The sequence below is a fragment of the Phasianus colchicus genome, chromosome 8, assembly GCF_987193195.1.
Source record: "Phasianus colchicus chromosome 8, bPhaCol1.hap1.1, whole genome shotgun sequence".
Classification (NCBI taxonomy): Eukaryota; Metazoa; Chordata; class Aves; order Galliformes; family Phasianidae; genus Phasianus; species Phasianus colchicus.
The window spans coordinates 5,980,127-5,996,638 of NC_143443.1; the positions used below are offsets into that span (position 1 = coordinate 5,980,127).

The 16,512-nt window shown below is 38.1% G+C and overlaps 1 protein-coding gene across 3 annotated transcripts in view; it reads right to left on the minus strand.

The window, feature by feature from the left end:
• The window catches only part of PARG (poly(ADP-ribose) glycohydrolase), a 60,550-nt gene that overhangs the window by 34,783 nt on the left and 9,255 nt on the right, over positions 1 to 16,512 (minus strand). For all 3 annotated transcript variants that reach the window (XM_031602479.2, XM_031602478.2, XM_090144777.1), the window contains 2 exons: positions 15,170 to 15,244; positions 1,723 to 1,815 (listed from right to left, as the gene is read on the minus strand). In XM_031602479.2, coding sequence (XP_031458339.2) covers positions 1,723 to 1,815; positions 15,170 to 15,244 — 168 coding nt within the window. The remainder of the gene's footprint in view (positions 1 to 1,722; positions 1,816 to 15,169; positions 15,245 to 16,512) is intronic.

A 16,512-nucleotide genomic window follows, 5' to 3' on the forward strand; every position in this document is an offset into this window, starting at 1 on the left:
ACAATTGGGAAAAGGCTTGCTGACAAACTGCAGATTTCTAATCAATAATAAAAAAAGAGACCAAGAAAACACAACTTATCAAATAAAATCAGTGGAAATTGAGGGGGAAAAACATGCAGTATTTGAAGTTCGTGGGCAATCTTAAAAACTGAAGTAAAAAAAAAATCAGCTTTAATAGTTGAATACCTAAGAGCCTACTAAGGAGTGTTTTCAGCTACAATAACCACGCTTCACAGTTTACAAAGGAAGGTGAAGGTCTTTCCACAATTGCCACCCAATGGCTCAATTTTTTTTTATTCCTGGCCTCCCTGAATCAAGAAACAGACTGAACCTTTGCATGAAGTAAATTATTAACAAATCTTTTATAATCAGAGGGGGAAAAAAAAAAGCTTTTATAATCAAAAAAGCACAGCCTAATTTTGGTCTTTTGGTGTTTTGACTCTGGACAGAGTTTCTCCAACTTACAAAGAAACAAAGGAGTGAAAACCAAACTAAAGTACTGCCACCTTTCCTTTTATTAGGCTTTGTCTCTTGATATGAGATTTTCCCTTGTCATATTCCAGTCATTCTATTTAAAAACAATATGCTTACATGACCAGGATAAAAATGTCTGTTTACCAAGGAGTTCAGTAACAATTACGATAAATCCCCTTGATAGCAGGGAGAGAACCATTCTGACTGCCTCTTCCAACTTTCTCAGCCATCACCATTAGCTTAGCTCCAGGAAGCTAAACAGACATGATTTAATCCTTTTAGCTGTGAATATAGAAGCTGTTGCTAATTTACACTGTTGAATACACAGCTCTGTTGACTCCACAAGAGAGTTTCTTTCATTCTTATAATTATTACATTCACTGTGTATCTCATTCTGTCTTCTGACTATTTCATTAACAAGCTGTATTACGACGTCTGAAGTCACACAGAGGGAGGGAAAGAAGCCTAAAAAGCTCTCTCCACTAAGTTCTGTAAGTCTATTTTTACATATGACAAAAAAATAAGTCTGACAAAATTCTTAAACATTTATACTGCTTAACACTACAAATACTTCTCTTTACGATAGGCACTACTGTGTGACCTAGTGAGTCCTATGCTTGACTGTGTTTAGAAAGTTGCTAACATCATAAAAAACATCCTCCCAGCAGTGACTAGCTGAACAAGTGCTTAAGGAATATTTGCACTATTTGAAATTGTCTATTAGTAGTAGCAGGGAGATTTTCCTGCTCCAGTTCAACCAAATCAATTAAGAAAAGCATGACAAAAGAGCATGCAGATTAGAGTCCTAACCCTGCTAATGTGTTATCCTATCCCATCCTCAATCCTATTCACTTCAATGAAATTATTCACAATAAGGTTTCCATTAGCTTTAAGACCTACAGAACTGATTCCTCTCACAACAGCGAAGAATTGAAGTTGGAATGTGCACAAGTACTGTGATGCTCACAGCAGAATTAACACTGCTCCCAGAGAAGGCTTTATGAAAAAACTACTTCTATGATTAAGAGTTCTAAAATGCAGAAATTGTGTGTGTTAACATCATTCAAGTTCTCCAGTTGATAAGTATGATCCATTCTGTTCCCTAGGCCTCAGCTACGTTCAGTACAAAAGCCTTATTTTTTATTAAGAATATAACAGAGACTGATCCTTTGACCTTAATCATGAGTATTACTTTACAGAAAACTGGTCTGCTTGAGAGCACTTAGCTAGCTAGCTGTGTTTGCTTACCTGTGTGCAGATGGTAGGAAGACAGAGCGCCAGCTTGACCATATCAGGAAGAATGGACTGGAATAAATGCTGGGCCTCCGCATCTTCAAGAACCTAGTTAAAAAGGGAAATAAGTAAATAAACAACAATTTTAAAAAGCTTTTAACTCAAAAATGACAAAATGTACAAAACATTTTTTTGAAAACAGAGCCCTTTCAAAAGAGATGAAAAAGACCCTATTAGACTAATGCAAATCAAATGCTTAGAATTTTTTAATCATAGTATCTCACTGAATGTTACCTACTCTAGCTTGAAGTACAGGAACAACTCTCTCTCATAAGTTGCAGCTGAGAAAGCATGTGATCAATGCACTATGAAGGAATCTTAAGTTCATTTGATCATATTTTTCAAAACAATTAATGAAATTCATAACATAAAAAAAAAATCACATAAATTACATTCACATATATAAATCACTACATTACCACTAAAGCATTCAAAAGATTCAATTTCCTTTGATAATGCAGGTCATAGTCTGAGGCAAGGATCTGTGACACTGCCCTGTTAAGGATACACTGCTGTGTCAGACCAATGGTCCTCAGCATCTGCAACATGAAATGCTGCAAGAGCATGCAAGCCTGGCCATACCCCATCACATTTCCCCAAAATCCAGAGCCACTGGTTCACACATGAAAATTGTTGCAGCCTCAAGTTCCTGCATGCTGAAGCTGCAAGGTCTTCAGCTTCTTTCTTTAACTGTGTTCCCAGAACTGACTGCACTCAAAAGACAGGCACGGGCACATCCATGTTTCAGAATGCTTCTCGGGGCTTTTACACTGCAGACGTGGTCATGTCAAGCTCCTCAGCCTTATTCTCCGCTCCCATCCCACACTGTCAGGCCCACTGTCGCATATTTGGCTGCCAAAGCACACAGAGTTGTCAGCACTGACCCAGAATCTCTCTTCTCAGTCACAGCCGCCAGCTCTGAGTTCAACCAAAGGAAAATAAGGCATTTACTTTGTAAAGCACACTGCACTCCATGTGATACAAGCCAGAAACATTGTGTAAAGGCCCACAATTTCAGTTCTTCCAAGATCATTAAAATAACCACAGAAGCATCTCTCTGCACTACTCCATTCTTTCTGAAGTGATACAAAAGACTAAGTGTGCTCAGGAAGTTTAAAAACAAAAAAACCCAACATACAAATACTCTCAAAGGACAAACAACACATGGCAGGGAAGTGTAGAGGAAAACAGAAGAACAATGCCAGTACCTACATAGTCACTTCCCATACACTATGTATGCTGCTCAGGGAGATAAACAAAAACTTCCAAAGAACAGCAAGCCTAAAAGATCTGAAAAATATTTAATTGAGCAGGAACATAACACTTGGGTTAAATGATTCTCTTTTCTATTGCCATTGGCTGCATACACACATTTTTATACAGCACAGGTCAGATATTGCAAACACCTCATCTTTACCATTATCTGCTCTAGCAGGAAGCTTTTCTTTGTTCTTAGATGCAATGTTTTTAAGTAGCAGAAAGAAACAAAAGTAGTATTAAGAACTTGAAATTCAGACCTCAATAAATAAAATGACTATGTAAGTTAAATCTATTCAAAAGATGACATTTAACCTCTGATGTCTACTGGGCTGTCAAATTCTGATATTCTCTCCCCTTTGGGCAATGCTTCCTCTCTTTTAAAACTGACATATAAATAGTGGCTGCCATGCTTTGCTGACTGCCACAGACTATGCAGTATCACTTATCTGGTGACACACATTGGCACCGGACTTTGTCAGAACTGTCAAGGCTTCAACCTTTTCTTTATGCTTCTTTTAAGACAATACAACAATAGTATGAGACGATTTCTTCCCTAAGCAGAGGTAGGGCCAGGAACTGCTCAGCTGATGCAGAATATGTAACTAGGAAGTACTTTTAAAGCTTAGACTGTGCTGCTTCTTCTCACCTTCCTAATGCTATTATTCCTACTTCTACTAGATATCCACTAGAAATCCACCTAAATCCGGAACTGTAAATGCTCAGATGCATTTTCACTGGACTTCAGGCAGATTATTCCTATGTCTACATAACAAATGAGCGTTTGTTGTTGTGTTTTGTTCTTTAAAGGGCTACACTGCCACAAGACAAGTCATTTAAAAGATCCCACAACATAAAAACAATCTATGGGAGTGCTAAGCTCACAGACCTTGCCAAGGAACCCTCACCTCTGTTCTTCTCTGGCTGAAACACCAGGAAGCCTAAGCACTCGTGGTTCTGAATGCACTCCTATTTAAGTACAGCTTTCACTTCTCCCCAGAAGCTCCATCTGACAGACATTCCGCCACGTAAACACTAACCAGGGAGAACCCCACAGCAGCACAAAGAATACCTGGGCACAAAAATGAATAAAGATTTTTTGAGAACAGAACTCTCTTCAGAAGTGATAACTTGTACTGAATAAAATGCAGCATATTTGGAGTCATATTACATATCCTTATTTATTGTTGCTGAAGGAGGGATGTGCCATTCTTTACACCCAGACACATCTACCCCATGCTCCTGAGATCCTTCAGCTGGCTAACCTCACAGGATAATAATCTGAGGGATTGTGTTCCACTGCATTAGCAAGTCAAACCAGCTTACCAAAAGGTCCTGAAATATTGACATGGCTCAAGGCCGGGAAACATGTAAGAGAACCAGGCAGTCCCCCTGGTCAGCGGAGTACAGAGGCAACTCTTCTCACTGAGGTAACAATGTTTTAGTTGGTGTGAAGCTGTTAAGTAAGCATCTTACCAAAGCAAACCTCCTACTGCAGAAATATCTGCAGTGATTCAGTAGCTTTTAAACATGTGCAATCTTTTAAATGGTTACAACTATGCAAAAGTTAAGAGAAAAGACTGAATTTCAATTTTAAATGCTTAGTATCTGCATCTTAAATTATTAATAGCCCTCCAATCATGCAAAAACAAATTAGGAATGAAATAAAAGTAGTGGGTATTTCCAAGGGAAAAGCTACATGGAATCAGAGTTAGAAAACACAAACTGTCTTTTTCCAAAGCAATCACTGGTGATTTCAACTGCATTTGCACTGGGGTGATTTATTAAATTAACATGACTTAGGGCTCAAAACCGAAAGGTGCAAATGGCTCTTAAAGAAGCAGCACAAGTGAGAGCTCTTGGCCCAACTTGCATTGCAATTTTGAAAAACGAACATTTATAGTGCAGCAAAGAAGCTTGACTAAACACTGCTGTAAGTAATGGCCTCCTGTCACTATAAACTAGTCCTCCAAAATGTAATGAATGAGCATGGCTGACAGTTCAAGTAAGAAGAATCTGAGGTAGCACGGGTTGATAGCCATGGTAGAGTTTAAATCTAAATCTGACAGCTCATCAAACCAAACAAGCTATGTATACAGAGCAGAAGCTTGGACACCTCCATCTATCACATGGGAAGGCAGAATAATCAGGTTAACAGGCAAAACAATGTGCTAGGACAGCAGTGGCTTAATGTTTTCAATTTGTTTTTATTTCCTTACATTATCCTTTTGTGGCTGGACAATGACCAACTGAACCACTTTCTTAAGGTTGGAGGGGGAAAAGAGGCATTCATTGAGACTCCTGATTCTCTCATTCTAAGGGATTACAGCCTTCTGAGTTTTGTTTCTTTCCCAGCTGCCACTGCACTGTCTGTGCTACCTTAAAACTCATTTGTTTGCACTATCAGCTTCTAGACTGAGCTGCCTTCCCAGTAACAGCCTTCCTAATTATTTTCATGTTCGAAGTCATAAGGTTACAGGTGGTAATGGTCTCTAACTAACGAATTAGACAAATGGAGTAACTTCTTTGCACTTACAGTAAATTCATTCCCCTAATTTCAATACTTTATTTTCTTCAGTACCTTTACACTGTCTCAAATAAAACACTCTCTATTTTTACACAACACCAAGATGTACATGATGAATGCTTTCAAGCTAAGAAACTCAGCTGCAAACAAAAGTGCAGCATGGTGCATGGATAATCTACCTAGACAACACTACTACACTCCTTCAGGTCTGCAATTCAAAGACAAGAATTTAAAAAGATATGTGACCAAAGGAATGCTACTCACACTTCTGCCAAGAGAAGAGCTTGCCCAGTGCCACACGAAAGGAACCTGGTGTGAATCTGAGCTATCAAGCCTAACACAATTCGGAATGGTTTTCTCAGACCTTTCCAAAGTGTGCTAACAGTCTTTTTCTATTCATAAGCATTTTAAATGCTTTTCCCCTCCCATTCAGCATATACTATGTCTGTCTTCCAAAAGGTTCTTGTCACTGACTTGAGATAAAAGCTCAGCTGCTCTGCAAGATGAGCACGTCCACTTCTCAAAAATGATAACGTTTCAATAAAAAGTGGGAAACTGAAATAACGTTAAGTGTATTCCAAAGACGTTCAAGATGACCTGAACTATCTCCACTCATACCAACATTTTCCTTTAAGATGATTCTTACAGAAAAATTTCAGCATATTTAAGCAATCCCAGAGCCAGTCCTTGATGTGGTGTGCAATGTTGTCTTCCTTTTCCCTTAATTCCCCAACAGCCAGTACTTATCTGCTTGCTCTCCTGCCTCATACAGATGTCCAATGCTTTTTGTCCATGGTTTGTGCTTCTCACTGTCAGTGAAACAATCAAGTCATCATCTATTACATTTGAGTCTTTTACCAAAGACTAAAAGAGCCTCAGATTGCCAAGGTGCACTCACTCTCTTCCCCTAGCCCTTGTTACACATGCTTTTAAATGCTTGAGAATCCTGAAAACAGACTGACTCAGTAGGTTATTTAAAACAGCTGGAAAGAGAACTTAGAACAAAGACTGAAGCCCAAACAAATGTTGATCACATCTTTTAAAACTAATATTAGCTAAATACACCTGGAAGGAAAAAACTTCTAAGTCATACTCCATGTGAAAGAGTTTTCTTCTGGATTGAATAGATGAAATCCATTTAAACAAACGCCTAAATTACTGACATACCTGGAAGTAGACAGAGACACTAGGCTGCAGCCCACTAACTTGTATGCATAACAGACTATTTGTCGTAAAGCAAAAAATTATACGTATAAACAAGCTTGAACTCTGGCAGCAAAGTCAGGAGGAGGAGGCTGAGAGGGACACAAACCCCCTGATGTTTTTGTTTAGATTCTGTTTTACTAAATTAATGAACTTCCATAGCTGCAGGAAAGAATATACTGACATCTGGCTCCTTATAGTTAGTTCCCTTACAGAACTAATTCAGCAGGAAACACATTTGGCTGTCAAATCCATCTCATTTCTTGAGCACTTGTCCGATTAGAAACTAGAGAAAAGACAAAGTAATCTTTGGAGGGAGGAGGAAAAAAACAACACAGAACCAGATTATGCAGGAAGAACCTTATTTGAGAGGAAGAATGCTTCTGACATTTATCAAAACCACAAACTGACACTTCAAAAGGAAAAAATAAGACAGCTAACAAGACAGAGGTTAATTCATTTTTGTTTTTTTTTTTTTCCTTGAAGCCTCATTCACGTCTTCTGCCAATCCAGCCCTGAAATGCTCTCTCAGGTGTATCATCCCTAACAGCAGCAGCTTTGCTTTTAAAGCTTTTTAGCATTCTAGATAAAATACAGTTATTTATGAGAGAAAGGAAGACAATATTTTTGCATCTCCCTCTGATGGTTTTAAAAACACATTTTATACTTCACAATACTGGTACTCTAACCTCACCCACTGTCTTACTGTCAGTGAGTGAAACCTGAATCCTGATTTGCCATAAGCTCCGAGTAAACTCCACCTGTACATTCCTAAAAAGCAGTCCTATCCTGAACAGAAGAGCCACAACCACTTCCAAAGCAAGGGTGGATTCCTGTAAAGACCAAAAGACAGCTTTCCAAATGCTTATGATTTTCTCTAGGCGAGTACAGTTGCTGAAAAGGGCAATTGTTTTGTTTCTACAGAAGAGGTAAGCATGAAAAAGATCTGTGCCCAGCTTCACCCCAATCTTTTACCTCCCCAGAGCACTTGGGCTGGGGGTGGAAGTTTAATACCACTGTGATATTCAAATCATCTGCTAAGAACTTTTGAACTGACATTCAAAAGTCATTACATTTAACTACAGCTGTTTCAGAGAGTTTCTCATGAGTGTTGATGACGACCTTTTGTTTTGTTCTGTTTTAAATTATCAATGTTCCAGATATTACAATTCTAAGGGCATAAAGCAGCTGAAGAAAAGCACAGCAACCAAAATAAGTTTCTTATACTCATTTGGGATAGAAGAGATCGTAAAAATGTAACTTCATATATGCACAAGTACTTCAGACACAATATAAGTATAACTCTACACCTGGTATACAGAGCAATCCCTTCCCTGATAATTCTGAGATGACTCAATAGTTACTGTGATGGTGTTTACAAAATAACACTTAAGACACTCAACTCTTCTACTGGGAAGAAGAAAAAATAACAATATTTATTTAGCTAACAATAATAAGCCTGTCACTCAGCACACATTGCTATTTCACCTTGACAATGATGAGCTACTAATGTTTTTCAAAGCATACAAGATGCTTATTTCCCTCTCCCTCCAGAAAAGCTTACATTTTGTACAATGGGGACAATATTTCTGTTGCTATGAAAAGGAAACCCTTCGTGGCACATTCAAAAGACCTTTCAGTTTAGATTTGGAAAAGATAATCTGATGTAATGAAAATTGTTTGAAAACATCTGGACTAAAATGAAATCTGGCAAAGAACAACAGATAGGCTATTTTCAGCCTTGGGACATTTGATTTCTTGCTTAAAAGCCTACCTTTGCCGTGTTGACATCTCTGTACAATGCTCACTTCTGTTAGTACTGTCCAAACAATTATAAAAATGATTTATCAAAAAACCACTCACCAGAACAACGTGGCACTTCAAAATTCTCTCTCTGCCAATACCACTGATTACAGCACTTGTTTGTTTATTGTTTTCCAGCAAGTCATTCAAACAACAAAACATACAGGAGAATTTCTAAGACCTGCTAGGAGACGCATGATGTAAAGCATTATCAGAACCAAAAATCTCCCAAGATATGCACGTACTTAACAGTTGCTAAAGGTGTTCCTAAAAACAGTGTAATCTGTTTCAAGAAATGAATTAAAATGCAGTGCTCAACCACAATGCAACTAGATTATACTACAGTCACATCATCTTCAGGTACGTTGCACTTATAGTCTCTTATTTAGATGAAGATACAGAAACAGTGGTAGAAAATGGAAGTATAGTTTCTAAAATCGTCCGAGTAACAATCTTAAGAAGATGAAGAAATTAAGTTTAAGGTTATTTAATAAAGGTTATTAAGACTAAGCCACAGACTGTGCTACTCTGTGGCTATAATGCTTTGCAATTGCAGTTTTGGAAAGGAAGCATTTCTTAATTTCACTCCTATCAGCTCAGAGATCTGAAAGCACAACCAATTGCTGGAGAGGAAGCTGACACAGCTCTGGTAGAGAGCCACAGGTGCAAACACTAAGCTGTCAAACACCTAGCATGCTCCCTCAACTCAACTACTTGCATCTTACCCATTTTCTTGAAATGTTCATGCCAATGCACCACTATACTACGTAGCAACACACATTCCAGGGAGAAACAGAACTTTCATAACAAACACAGCAGGCACATTCTGTAGGTATGACCCATATTTTATAAGGCTAATTCAGCATGACAAACTCACAAGGTCTTCCAGTGAAAACTGCCATGGTTTTCTTCCATTTGCCTGAATTACTCCTAAGCACGTGGCATTGACTGACAGAAATGAAAGTCATCATATGCTGCACCACTAAGACCACCCTCCTGAAATCTGGAAACCATACAGAACATCCACAAAGGAAAAAAGCAGTATCTTAAACTACGTGCACATATCCATATAAATGCCAAAATCTAGATAATATATGATATGGACATATGATATTTACAGAAAATAGGAAAGGCTGCATGTATAAAAGATATTTTTTGCATATTTATACTGCACATACTTATGTTTTAAGTTTCTTATCAAAAGACTGTACACAAGACAAACTAGCATACTACATGGTTCCTTTCCCTTCATGCCAAAGATTTCTCTCAGCAATTAAATAGAAGAAACTGCCCTTTTAAAAAGAGCATTAACATGTTTCATTCAATTTCATAGAATAAATCCCAACGTACAAATGAAGCAGCTTCTTTTGTAAAAGAAAACAACTGTCTGTAATAAAGTTTGCAAAACAAAGCATTCCTTGCACAAAATGCTGGATTACAAGGAATCAACAAATAAGATGACAAGAATCTACACACAGATTGACTGGCTTCAGACAGCTTTCTCAGAAGACAGCAAGACAAGAAAACATCCATAGTCACTGCAAGCATGCACATGCTTTTTCATACATCTAAAGCCAAATGCAGCCACTGGAAAGTGAGTATTATAGAATGGATCATGAGAGAGCATCTTCGTAGAGATACCAACAGCAAAACCTGTTCATGCCTTCTATTTGCATCATTAGCACGAAGGGGCTAAAGTTCTGCAGTGTGCCCAAAAAAAAACAGATTTTCAAAGGCATAAGCACTGTCAACTCATGTTTATTTGAAGTGTTTTCCCTTAACTACTGTGCCCTAGAAGAAATAAGAGAAACTGTATGCTTCTATCTCAGCAACTTCTTATATTGGTGCTACATCAGAATACAACCTGTATTGTCACTTCTGCCCCCCATCTTCAACTCAAAGTTCTAAGAATGCAAAAATGTACAAATGTACACTGTAGGCACAAATCTTATCCAACTGGGATCAAGAAAAGACACCTAGCAAAGTTCAACAGCAAGCAAGGCAACTCATCAGCAGCACTCTCTCAGAACATCGCCTTTGCTTGGAGTAATCAGCATTCCAAATATCTCCAGAGATCATCACAGTAACTACATAGAAGCCAACAGGATCTCCCTATTAGGGATTTGTACAACTCCTTTCAAAATCTCATGTGAACACTTAGCATCCTCAGCATCACTTAACAAGAAGTTCCACAGCATTATCTAATTAATTAATTCCTTTTGTCAGTTTTTGAAAACCATATCTGCTTAGAACATTCATATAGTGCCCCTTCACTGTTGTACTAGAAGAACAAACACTCATTTCCTCTTCACTCTGTGCTATTCTTTTAGGATACCACCATCCACTTTTAGGATATCCACTCCTCATCTTTCTTTCAGCTAAAATAAATGAGACAGTCCTAAACTATTTAGATGTTCCTCATCTGGAATCTGTTACATACCTTTAATTCATTCCTGCCTCCTCTCACTGTAGTTTCTCCACCTCCCAGATACAAGCTTTCTACCAGAGAAGGAGTCCAAACAAACCCGTTACAGACACAAAGTGAACATCTGGAAGAAGTATCATGATGCATTTTTCAGATGACTCACAGAAGCTCCAAGACCATCACTGATTATGCCACACAAATTTACCTGAACTACCGTCTTCACTCTATGCTCCATAAGAGTTCAAGCTTAGAGTCAAAATATTTACAGTTTCTGCATGTGAGTAATCACCAGAGGCTACAGTTTGTCTTTTACTGTCACAAGTAAGTTCTGGATTTAATCCTTCTCAGCACTGAATAGTGTGAAGTCATTATATTACAATTAACTTCTTTGCCCAGACGTTTAAGGATAACAGACTGCTTCTCTTTGCCTAAAATGAAGTTGCTACTGCTGGAGATTAGACTGAGGCATTAATAAGCCCCGAATGACAACTTTTTATTTTATGTGCTCGGGAAAGAGCAAAAGAATGTGGATGTTCCTGGAAGGAGAAGGGCCCATCCACAAGGGAGAACAAACCAACAAACCAAAACAAGCAAACAAGAAAGCCTACTATAGTACCTAGCACTGTTGATCAAAAGGTTGCCAACCTAACATGAGCGAGGACCATTCCTATAAACAGTGCTCATCTGGAGCAGGTTGCTCTGGGTCTCCAGATAGCCAAATCCATAGCAGTTTCTTCACAATTCCTTTTCCACTTGCTGTTTACATTTGCCTATCTGCCTTCTAGTTTTTTTCTAAGCAAACAGATGGAAGAATGACTTTGAAGTTATAAACATCATGCAAGTAAGATTAAAAATGTTAGCACTAACAACTTTCATCCAGTAAGTAATAACTTGAATAAATCTTAAGCCTGTTTGCCAATATTGACAGACAAATGCAAAAGCAAATCAATACAACAGCATGGAAATTACATAGAAAACAACAAAGGTGTCAGATGCCTGAAGAAAATAAGCCACCAACAACTATAGGTACATTACTGGTGAGTACAGTGAACTTTTTTTAAAAGAAACAACAGCCAAAAGCAGCAGCACCACCAAGCCCCCAAACTTAGTTGACTGTACAAGCAGGAATTTTACTTTCAACCAAGAACAAACATCCAAGATACTGTTTTGAAAATAGTGTGAGGGCTCCCTCTTCTGACAATGAACGGCCCATCTGTTTTTGTCAAGGTATGCACTTGGGAAGATGAACAAAACTTTTCATGACGATGGAACAGTTTTTAGGAAATTATCTTTCAAAATAGATTCCAGCACACAACAGAGCATTCAAGGATAATAAAGAGCCACTGGTGTTCTTCGACAGAACTCCTGTAGTTCTGTCCAGACAGAACTAGAAAGGAGCAGAATGGATTGGAACTCAGGTCTCATGGTTTCACTGCGTCCAACACATCAGCAGTAAATTTTCTTCCTTTGCAAAAACAGCACCAAGGCATAGGAAATCCCTCCATCATCAGACAAACAATTTTTCAACCCGATGGAGAATGAAAACAAACTTTCAAAATCTTAAAAGGCTGTCACAAAAGTGATCTAAAATTGCATGTAATTTTGAGCATTTAAAAACAACCATGAAATTCCAGTGGATTCAAGCAGGGTTCTCAATCTAAGCTCTTGTCCCCCATTTTATTAAGTCATGAGTCCAGCATCAGAAGCATCTCCCAGCTAAATGAACAGAAAGGATCAAATGCCTTCTTCCCCCAAAAAAAGAAACCATTTTGTATAGGTATTACAATAATTCAATGTTCTGAGCAAAAGCAGTTCTTTGATATTGCAAAGCAGAGGCAATTTAAATTATTTCCAACTTTAAGATATTCTAACTTAGTGATTAATTATGATTTTGTTGCTAGTAAATAACAGGAATTATTATTACTAGAAAAAAAAATAATTTGAATCTTACAAGCAGAATTTGGAAAGAAAACAATTTTGACTCTATAACTCAGAAGGAAAATAAAACATGAAACATGATACAAGATAAACCCTCTCATATGAACATTTACCAGATTAATAGATGAAGTAATCTGTGTTCAGAATCAGAAAATGTAGTAACAAATGATGCTTCAGTAATTTAATAGATCTGCATTCAATAAGTTCTATCTAATCACAGTGGTCCAAATGACTCATTAATGCAGACACCCTTAGATTTGCAGATCCAGTTCCCCTCTTAATCAGATGACAAAATTATTGGTTAAGTAGAGGACCCAAGAATACAAACAGTTATCTGGGGCTCATAAATAGTTCAGTAGTTTTAATATCTTTAATTTTTTCTTTTTTACTATCTGTTTATGACTATTTCTCAAACTCCCCATTGAGCTGCTCCTCCTTTGCCTGGTTACTCAACCAGTGTTTTTCAAGCAAAAACATTCAACTTGCACTGAGCAATTATCACCTGAAATGCTTTCCCTGTTCCCTCAAAATCATGGGATTAATAAGAAAACAAGTAGCCAACCGAAATCCCTTAATTACTCCCAGATACAAGAATTTCCAAAGGCACACTCCAGTACAGCTACTATATTCAGGGCATTTCCACAGAGAACCTCAGCACCTCACTCAGATAAGCAAGCTTACTGATTTACGAAGCCTGAAGAGTTCACACATATCTTAATAACAAAGAAGATTTTAAGCATCTTTTTGTATAAGACGCTTTCCCTCCACTAAACTCAACATACTCAATAAACAAAGCCAGAGTATGATTTTGCTACTACAGTTTACAAGGACACTGCTATAAAGCTTCACTGTCCTTCAATATAGAGCTCCACACTCTTCAACTTCCTCCAAAACCCATCTTTAAACAGTTCTGCTCCCTCTTATATGGAACCTTAGAACTACATCACCATTCCCAGGTGCCAGAAGTTGCCTTTTCACCAACAGCTGATTTCCCTATTGGTCCCTTCTTTTCAGGTGGGTGCTGACACTACTTACTTTCCCTGGCTGATGATCTCCATCTAAGCATCCATGTTTCCAAATTCTCAGATACATGCTATGAAAGCACCATGACAAGCTCATATCCTTTTGTAGCAGTACAGCACAAACATCCCTGAGAAGATTTTTAAATAGATAATTTGTTAATACTTTACAACCAGAATGAACAGCTAAGGCCAATTGAACAGGCCAGGTCAATTTCAGGTAGTACAAAAGGGGGAAAGAGGCCACAAGTCCATAATCTTGACAGTGACAATCTAAATAACAGGAAAGATGGGCCAGTACACACAGCTCTCATAGCGAGCACATACAGCACAACCTGCATTTCTTTCTATCAGCAACATTATGCTGCGTAAGAAACAAAATGTGTTCTTTAAAACACTAGTCCTTATCAGCAAGAGGCAGCAAAAAGCAATTCTTTCTTTATCAGATGAACAGAGCAGACACCTGTTTTAACTAAACATGTAACTAACAAATTTTGTTTCTGCTGAACCTAAATGCAGCTTCAGAACACTTCCCTCCAAAAATGAAGCACACGAGAACATAAGAGCTGGAAGAAAAGTAGAACATTTTCTATTGCATCTCATCCCACACTGTTTTAACTGACCAATGATCAGAAATTAAGCCAAGCCATACGTTAAAAATACCTCAAGTTGCATTTGCACCTACTATTCATTTTTTTATTCCATCCTTTTCCAGGAAGGTAATATGAAATCACACAAACCACTGCAACCGTTCAAAGGCTTCACACTATCAATTTATCATCTCAGCATATAGCAGAAAGTTACTGCCAGACCAGCATAGCACAGTCTATACAATCATCACTATAATACAGCATTAAAGATGTTTAAATAAGGAAAAAAACCTTTTTACAAGAAACCATCACACTGGAAATGTTAACACAGTCTACTAATAAACCTGGTTTCCCTCAACAAAAAAAAAAAAGACATTTCTCACCTTGCCTTCAATAACCTCAGCTGTTACCGAAGCACAGAAATTAGCTTCTTCTGATTTGAAATTAATCTTGCTTACAAAGTCAATTATCATTTTAACTGAAGTTGTCAGCCAAGTAACTATCCACATAAACAACAGCAATACTTCTACTCTTGCAAAGGGAAAAATAAGCCAAAAGTATTAAGACACGTAGACAACATAGTTGTTTGCAGTTCGCTTTTCTTCTTATTTCTTATTTCTATCTTACCAACGTGGTTTACCTTGTCACAGAAATCAGTGAGAGCTGTGAAGTCCCACTTCTTGGCATAAGCAACATTGTATCTCAGAATAGCCTCCTGTGAAAAGAACACAACAAAACACTCTGTTAACAAGAGAAAAAACATTTTCTCAGATCTCCTTTTTGAAGAAACAGTACCATCTAGTGGATACAACCTGTCACAGAGCCATGTGAATTCCATGTGGCTGTGAAGGATAGTGATAGGACAAGGGGGAATGGTTTTAAACTGAGACAAGGGAGGTTTAGGTTAGATATTAGGAGGAAGCTTTTCACTTTGAGGGTGGTGAAGCACTGGAACAGGTTGCCCAAGGAGGTTGTGGATGCCCCATCCCTGCAGGCATTCAAGGCCAGGCTGGATGTGGCTCTGGGCAGCCTGGTCTGCTGGTTGGTGACCCTGCACACAGCAGGGGGTTTAAACTGCATGAGCATTGTGGTCTTTTCAACCCAGGCCATTCCATGATTCTATTAATACAGTGCAATTCTGAATATTACTGAATCTCACATTTCAGGTCCAGCATCAAATAAGCTGTAGTCTACAGGCTTATCCTTGCAGAAAAAGAAAAACCCAAAAACCAACAACCCCAAAACAAAGCGTGCTTGTGCCTGCCTACAACCCACGGTATCAACATCCCTCCCTGCCCAGCTCTTGCTTTCTTTGTTGAGGTAAAGGACCTAGCAGAAATTTTTACCAGTTCAGTAGCCTAAAGAATCATAACTGTAACAAAATCAACGAGGTCCTTCTTAAGAATCAGCTTTAAAAACTTTGAGAAGAATATCAAATCAAACAATATTAACACAGGAAGCTGAGGGACAGCAATTACTCATTTCAAATACACCCACAGTTTTGCACACACCTCATTTCTTGCTTTTCACACTATTAGCAGAAAACAGACAGCAATTCTAAGCTTCTACAAATGATACTTCATTAATTCCTGACTGAAAAGCCAAGAAGAAGAGTAAAATTCATCAGCAGGTAAATTAGTCTCCAAAAAGTGAGGATTTTTTCAGCAACTTGCTTTCTTGCCCTTTTAGAGGAATATACTATTGTCAAGAGCTATTGTTTCAAATTCCCTTGTCTGGGCATTTCACATCCATTTTGGTTATAGAAAAAGCCTGCATGCTACACTTATCACAAACTGGCAGCTATCATGGACCAAGAGCTCTGTATAGATTTATACAGGATTTGTTTCAACAACACCTAAAAAATTTGGTGGTAACATTTAAGTATCCGAACTTTTTTTCCCCACCTATCACTGTGCACAAGCATGTTGCATATATTGTACCTAAACTGTTCCAAGCAGTCAAGTAACAAGCAAACACATCAAG